Source organism: Ischnura elegans, chromosome 2 (assembly GCF_921293095.1).
Source record: "Ischnura elegans chromosome 2, ioIscEleg1.1, whole genome shotgun sequence".
In the NCBI taxonomy this organism is placed as follows: Eukaryota; Metazoa; Arthropoda; class Insecta; order Odonata; family Coenagrionidae; genus Ischnura; species Ischnura elegans.
In genome coordinates this window covers 15,848,423-15,856,904 of record NC_060247.1, presented here as the reverse complement: position 1 = coordinate 15,856,904, position 8,482 = coordinate 15,848,423, and the positions used below count along the sequence as shown (strand labels likewise).

At 36.5% G+C, this 8,482-nt stretch overlaps 1 protein-coding gene across 1 annotated transcript; it reads right to left on the bottom strand.

The window, feature by feature from the left end:
- Window positions 1-275: 275 nt before the first annotated feature.
- On the bottom strand, window positions 276-2,597 carry LOC124173973. Its single transcript, XM_046553136.1, has 7 exons — window positions 2,375-2,597; window positions 2,055-2,252; window positions 1,909-1,979; window positions 1,630-1,744; window positions 1,266-1,525; window positions 839-1,046; window positions 276-449 (listed from the first exon to the last, which is right to left on the bottom strand). Exons 1-7 carry the CDS (start codon window positions 2,595-2,597, stop codon window positions 316-318), a joined length of 1,209 nt encoding a protein of 402 aa, XP_046409092.1. The 3' UTR covers window positions 276-315.
- Window positions 2,598-8,482: the final 5,885 nt, after the last annotated feature.

Genomic DNA, 8,482 nt, shown 5'->3' with positions numbered 1-8,482 from the left:
TGTCACCGGCCGGCTCGAGATTATTCATCTGGGTTCACTGTCCATGGTAAAAAAAAAGAACAGGAAGTTCATCGAACACCAGAAAACTCGAATATTGAAAGGTTTACCCCTAGGGGAGAGCAAGTACAAACTCGACACCGAGACACCCCCACCCACTTCTAAAATATAAATTAACCCACAGTTGCTTCATCACTATGAGGATCCCATATTTTTTAAATCTGAAACAGAGGCACAGCTGTAGGTATAATTACAATAGTGAGGAATGAAATAAGTTACAGGCAAATGTATTTATTTAAAACATCACAAAACAAATATTTAAACAATTTCGCTTGTCACAGATTTCTTCGATCCTCCCCGCAGCCTTGCCAACCGGAGCCATTCCCCAATGCTTTTCTTCACTGTGAAGAGGTCAAGTTGTGGTTCGTTTGCTCCCTTGGTTTTTACAGAGTCTGAAAAAAACCTATTTTTGATTTTCTAATAACCATGGGGGGATAAGGGGATACATCCCCCCCAAAGCCTCAGAGAAATTTAAAAATTATTTAAAACTATTATCTAGTTTTGAACTTAAATAACTGCATCTGCTTGAAGTTAAATCTTTAGAGCTAAAATGATGTAAAATGTATTTCCAGGCATGTCATTAAAAAAAAATGTTGTGGACCCCGATACCTGGGGGTGGAGGGTGGCCACCCGAGACCATCCCATCCCCCCAGCGCCTATCCTTAGTTATGCTACTGCTAATAACTCATGAATTCAAAGAATGAGAGGTGTTCAAATGAATGAATCAGGCCGCCTCAGCATTATGGAAATTTACCAGCAGTCATTCAAAACTTATACTTACCAAAAATTAAGTCAATGGTATTTGGGAAGGTACTCTCAAACGGGATTTTATGAGGGGTTCTGCCCTTCATGCAGAACTGCTTCCCCATGTCATTGCTCATAATCATCGAGCATATGTCATTCACAGTCTTGTTGACTGCAGCAGAGAACAACTTTTCTGTGATGCTGCGGTACAATAAATTGGACGAACGTTCCATCAAGTGCTTGACCTGTAATTACAAACAACTATGAAGCTCAAAAAATTCAGTGATGGAATAATACAGTAGCCAATGAGAGCAATTGCTTCAGTAAATATTGATAATAATAACACAAACATTAAAAATTTTAATGGCAAGGGGGAAAAATTACTGTTATCTTCAGATAAAAGTCAAAAAGGACATTTGAGATAATTCCAATATTCTACATGGGCAAAATTAACCAAGACTTACTAAAAATCTCCCATACTCCTTATCGGAGGCAATTTCTCCTTCAAACTCTATTAACTCTTCTAATGTGTCCATTGGCAGACAATGCCTCGACTCCATTTCAGGAGGAAATGAATCGGCAATTGAACCTATCCTGGCAGATTTCAATTGAAATGTGACTGCATTTATCGCCTCCAAGACCTCTGCTTTGTCTTCCCTCATCTGCCTCTTTATGTCTTTCTTCATTTCAGCAATTTCATGTTGTATGAAAGATTTTATTTCGGCTGTGGAAGAGAAGAAATGACAATAAATATACTATCTGTTGTAAGTTCCTATTAATGTACGGAATGCTTACATGTCAGCCACTCCATGTTAGAAAATTTCTTACCACTCAAAGAGACATTATTTGTCTTCATTGCTGCTGCAATGTCAGAATCAACTGCCTCCCTCGCCATTGATGACTCCACTTGTTTGTTACACCTCTTGGCTGTATCCCGAACACCCTGAAAGAAAAAAAGTGGAGGACTCAGAACAGCTTCCTTTAGAGCTACCATTGAGGAGATATAGGATAAAATGAATTTATCAATACACTCAAAGGCTAAGGCAAGTATTGTTAATCCCTTAGGCTACTAGTCTCAACACATATTTTTGATATTGAGATACTCACTCCACCACCTAGAGAAGTTCGAGGTTTTGGTACAGGTGGCACTTCCAATGGAAAGTCACACAACTTTACAGCTGTAAAGAAAAAAATGCTCATGTACTATCAATTACCACAGTATGAAACATCAACACTTTTTGTTTCATCAGTACCTGAAGGTGAGGGAGGATTACTAATAGTATCCACATCAGACTGGTCACTCTCAGTCCATGGCTCATTAGGATAATGTAAGTCCTTCATTTTCCTCTTCTTTTTTGTTGCCCCTTTCTTCATCATAACAAGTCTTTCCAGATCAGAGTCCTCACAGTCAGCGGCCTCAATTTCTAGGTGTGTGGCGGCAAATACATCATCTGGAATAAGAGAAAACAAAACGGGAATAAGGGTACCGTAAGCATGGGGCCATTAACTACAATGAAATGAAAAATTAGAATGATTGGAAAATTATATGAAGAATATACAAAGAATATCCTACCAAATGGAGTTGTCACAAACTTCAATTTTATTTTCTCCCAATATTTATTTGGACTATGCTGCTTCCTTATCATTTGCTGCACCACAGGAGCAGGAAATGTCTCTGGTGGGTACAGGGCATATGTTTGGGATGAATGACGATACACCCAGCTCTCGGGAATGGTCTGCACTGTGGCTTCTAAGAATTCCCGATGAGGAAAAAATTCTGCGACTACCCACGGCATACTGAAAGAAAAAATTGGAATGTACTTAAATCCTTAAATTACTTTTGCATAATTCACTGGGTCACTTTAATAAATAAATGGAAGCAATCAATACAAGAACTTACACCTTAGGGACATTAATGATGAAGGAGCTCAGCAACATAGTAGTGATTAATTGGAGCACCTAATGGAATCATCATTGCTTTACTTTTCACATCTGAGATAGGATATAACTTCTCTTGAGGCAAAGGACTTGCCATATATATTCCCACTCCATCTGAAGGAGCTGGCGTGTTATAAAATGCGGAAATCTTTTCAAAAGCCTTCCCGACTATGAACACCTGACCATCCCTAGATGCAATTACTTCAACTGCCACAATATCTCCACATGTGGTGATCACACAGTTGTTAGGGGCTTTATCAGAGATTGTCAGGTGATCAGTAACAGCATATTTTGAGTACTGAGGATACTTCAGGGCAAATGGTAATCTCTCATGATGATGTTTATACTGACGGGTTCTATCAGTAACAGCTTCAGGTCGATGGAATTGAGACATTTCCTGCAACCGTCTGACAATTTGAGGTAGAGGGAGATTTGGCTTTCTTACTAGCCTTTTAATTTGTGCCAGCTTATTCTCAAATTTAAAAGCGCTGTACTTCTCAAGGGGCCCATGTATCTTTGCATCACTTGCCAAATGAAGAAGGCCATGCACATTATAAGTTAAGCCCTCACGACCATACCCTACAAACACAGAAAGGATTAAATCTGTATTAAACACGTATTTTGAAATCCACGAAATCTCAATAATATCTAGATTTAATCTGTTGCAAAGGTGTTGCTATGTCCTCTTTTTCTCATATTATATCTAGATTTAATACATGAAATATCTTGCCCCACAATACAGATTTTTCAGGGATTAAATCCAGATTTCAGTATCTAGATTTTCCAGGGATACATTATAGTACTGCTTTTCATTTGAACTTTTATCAAGGAACCTTTGCGTTACAATTAATGAAATATATTGAGGAAGCTTCCCTGAAGGGAAAACCCTCTGACCACCACAATAAGATCTCTACCTATTCACCCCTTAGCTCCAACAATAATTATATGATCAAGCACCCAATAAGCAAAATCTTTAAAAATTAACTAACCACTATGCAATAATAAACTGACTTGAAGGAAAAAGATTGTTTATTTGGATTGAGAAAACATGACTCATAATAATTGATATTTTATTAAAAAGGTACAAATATCTATTTATATCACATACAAATTCCAAGCATTTCAAATTACAGTGAAATTAATAATTTATTAATTCAACTAGCTTTTAATGTGCCCCAATCAATGTCATAGATTTTTAGGTGGAAAAATACATTAAGTAACCACTTCGCAATAATACACTGACTTGAGGAAAAAGGTTAATAATATGGATTAAAAACATGAGATAGAGTAATTGATGCTTTATTAAAAAATCACAAGTATTTTTTACTATCATTATATATGAATTCCAAATTACCATGAATCTAATTGATGTTGAGCATCATTTGCCTCCTCCTGCCCCTTGCACTGGCCTGCCACAGCCAGAAAGGGAGGAAAGATAAACACAATATACTACATAGAAAAGTGGCAGGTGGATAAAGTGAAAGGCTTTGCAGTCAATATAGAATAAAATTTTAAAGTACTAGTTCAGGGAGAAAGCAGATCAATAAAAACAAAGGCATTGAAATCAACAAACATGACGACACTCACGGAAGAGTTAAATGCTTATAATACAAGGTTAAGATAGAAAGCAGATTCATAAAAACAAAGCCATTTAAGTCAATATAAGTGAGCCCATTGAAGTCACAGTTTAACCATGGGCCCAATAACCGTCACTCTAGTGAATTTTTAGGGAGAGAAATGATAAAAATTTTATATTGCAAGGTTCAGTTAGAAAACAGGTTCATAATAACAAAGCCATTAAAGTTAACATACCTGAGGACACTAAAAGCACAGTTCAACCATGGGCTTAGTAAGAAAAAAGTTAATGGAGAAACCAGGTTCAAAAGAAGGAATCTGAAGGGAATTATGGAAACGGAGTTCAGACTTCAGGGTTCAATAAGCCCACCGAATAACATTGAGAAACGAAAAATTTTTCCTCGTCGTCGTTTTTGTTGCCAAGACCATCCCTCGTTACTATTTTCAGAGGCACTTTACAAATTGAAACATTACGATACAGTCATAAAATGAAGCTCATAATGAACCAACGTAATAGATAAATGTGCACCAACGTAATGGAATATGGTTTTTAAAAAAACTATGCATGTATATTGAATGATAAAGTTCACTACATACGGAAGATCCAGGTTACTGTGAGGTGCAAATACGATACTTATGCAATCGATGGATATTAAGGAAAAATATAACAGCTAATGGAGCAAATAAACCATATGCAGCTCGTGTCGGTCAAAACCAGTCGTTTAGTAACAATAACAAAACACACTTTCACAGTTCATCACTAATGTTTCGGCCATTTTGCAAAATCACGTCACCGACGCTAGCGCCGCTAGTGGCGCAGAAACTTCGGAAACAGATTTAATCCGTATTTAAAAAGGATTTGGAAATCTAGATTTGATGTATTATGAAATCTCCCAAAAATACAGATTTGATCCTTTTTGTGTTTGTAGGGTATAGGAGAGCAAAGTTTTTCACGAAGTACTTCAGAAGTGCTCTTGCATAATCCCCATGCTTTAAGTAATCACTGGACAATAAAATTCGAATAGCATAGTGCAGTGATAAAAAATGCTTGAATGCTGATTTTGATAATATTCCCTTTAGAAGAAAAGGGCCTGTGTAAACAAGAAACATTCTAAATTCCGTAGCCTTCCACCTTAGTACCTCATTGACACTCCTAGGCTGCTATTCTGGATGGAATAGCATTATGCTATTCTCCGATATTGCAACCGATGTTGCTATAATATAGCATATTGCAACGCCTATGCTATTTGGTATTCAGAACGGTTGCAATTCGTGTTTTTACTACACCGGAAGACGTAATTCTCAGAATAGCATAGGCCCGTTGCAATTCACTATTCTGAACGGCGAATTGCAACCGGTAGGCTTGCTATAATATTACGCAGTCTTCGAGGCCGAGCTATTCGGTATTGCAACCCTGAAAACGTGCGCATTGCGATGTCGAATTGTTTTTCTGAGGTTAAAGTAACATAATCAAGCATTGAAAAATGGAATAATAGCCAAAAATAAAATGTTATCTGCTTTATTTTAATTAAATAATAGTAGCATAAGTGATGAATATTTCACTAGTTAAGTGAATTGGTTAGAAATTAACATTCGAGCTTAATATATGAAGCTCAAGCTTGCTTCATCGACAGTACGAAAATAATAACAATTAATGCAAAGAATTACTACGATTAGCCCAAATTTTCCGTGTTTTATTCATATTTACTACTCATAATTTTATTTCATCACTTCCCTAACAACACATGGACATCCGACGGATGTCCGTCGGATATCCAAGGCGGACGTTGCGGATGGGCCACGGATATCCGAAGGAAATCCGGCGATATCCGTCGGACATCCGTCGGATATCCATCTGTCCCAAAATCCGATATCCATAGGACGTCCGCTGCCGGATATTAATACAATGTTAAAATTGCAAGAATATGCACCAAAAAGGATCCTGCACATGATAGACAACCCTATCAAGGTGGAAGGAGTCTTCATGTCCCAAATTCGATATTCTTGCAACAATATGCAAAAATTGTATTAATATCCGGCAGCGGACGTCCTATGGATATCGGATTTTGGGACTTATGGATATCCGACGGATGTCCGACGGATATCGCCGGATTTCCTTCGGATATCCGTGGCCCATCCGCATGTCCCAAAATCCGATATCCATAGGACGTCCCCTTCCGGATATTAATACCATTTTTTGCATATTGTTACAAGAATATACACCAAATAGATTCCTTCATTCGAATGATTAATGCTTTAACTAGTGACTACTGATTAAATAAAAAGAAACAAATTTGCATTAAAAACTATTTAATATTTCTTATTTTGTCATTTGTAAGGCCTTTTTACATGATTTGAGTTATTGCATTCAAGCAAACTGACTTTCAAAATTAATGTTACTTCTTAGGAATTGGATCAATTTAAATTTAGTGAATCCAAGAATTTGAATGGAACAGGTCATACCCTGAAAGTTCAGAAAAATGACTTCCAAGGAAGATCGTAACATCTTATGCTTTGAGAATGCAATGGTTTGAAGAATCACATCAACAATGGCATTGTTTATAGGTAAAATCTATATACCCAAGCTTCCAACTATGCCTAATAATAAACCTGAGATGATATAATTTCTGGGTTTGCATTTCCGTATCAATGAATAAATTCAACCTTGTAAAGTGACCTTAATGAAAAATTGTAGCAAACAATAGTTAAGAATGATTACCACTTGGTTACAGTTGAATATTGACAAGAACCAGATAAAACAATCGTTTGATTCATCATATAAATTTCAGCTTATAAAATTAACAAAAATGGCACTTCTCTGTGAACAAATACAACATGCATGGCTTTAAAAGACAAAATTATTAAACATACATAAGTTATGGAAACATATATAACATGGAAACAAATTTCATGCTTACATTGGCACAAAATAAACTGTCCATATAGATAAGACCAATGAATTCACTTAATCTCTGAACTCCAAAACACTTATGACTAAGTAAATACAGTGCGAAAATATGTGAGCAGAGCAATGCTTTGTAGATTATTTTCACGGAATGCACAATAGTCTAAAATGAGATAAACAACGAAATAATAAACACCTGAGTAAGAGGAATGACAAAGTATTTCTATTCCAACGTTACCTTTGTTAACACACAATGGTTAGGCACACAACTTCACACAAGTTGGGTGCCTATAACATGGTGCATTTTCGAGTAAATTGATGCATTCATACATTTAGACAATGACTCCTACGAGTTAATGTACAGTGTAAACATGCCTTCAGGAAGAATGTGGATCAATAGATACGAATTATCTTCATCAACCTCCTCGTTACCATTTCCGGGGATTACATGGTACATTTGCACCTCCTTGGGCTCTTCATGCTCCTGCAGTAGCAATAGAAGTTTTCTCTTCCGGTCTGGAGAGACTGGAATGTTCTGATCCCGGCATTCACACTGTTGTTTTTATCCTCGGAGGACCTCACGTCATTTACCAGAAGATGTATTTTTCTGCATCCTCTCCTAACTGTAAGGCATTAGCGAATATTTTACTAAAGACGTAAATAAATACGTAAATGATAATGATCGGAGAGAGTTAATTGATGGCTATGTCCTGAACTGCTCATTAATTACACTATAATTCTTCGACATATTCTCAATAGTTATTCATTTGTGAGAAAAACCCTTCATATACGAGTTCATTGAGATAGAGAATAATACTTAAATGCCATAAAGAACAGCTAAAAAATGGATTCTACTGCGAGAACTGATATTTAAACTTAATCGGTCTGAATGGATTGTATTTTATCACGCAAAGATCATACAAAATATTAATTACACTGAGAAATAAATTAGTCCTGAAAGGCTAGATACACACAAGTTCGTTGGTTTACTATCGAATAGAGAAAAATTTTCCGTTTACTTACATTTAAATGGTCAGTAAACAGTAGATGGGTCAATGATGCTGACAAACTGTATTCTTCTAATCCCTTTTTGCCAGTCTCCACTGCAAAAAAGGGATCATTTTCCTCTTCCATGGCGTACGTCAACGTAAATTTGCTTGTAAAATAAGATTTTACCGCACAGCTAAATTCACAAAGTCAAAAATACAGTACCTACGAATGTAAACACAACTTTAGTGGCGATGGCTGTGGGCGCTTGTTATA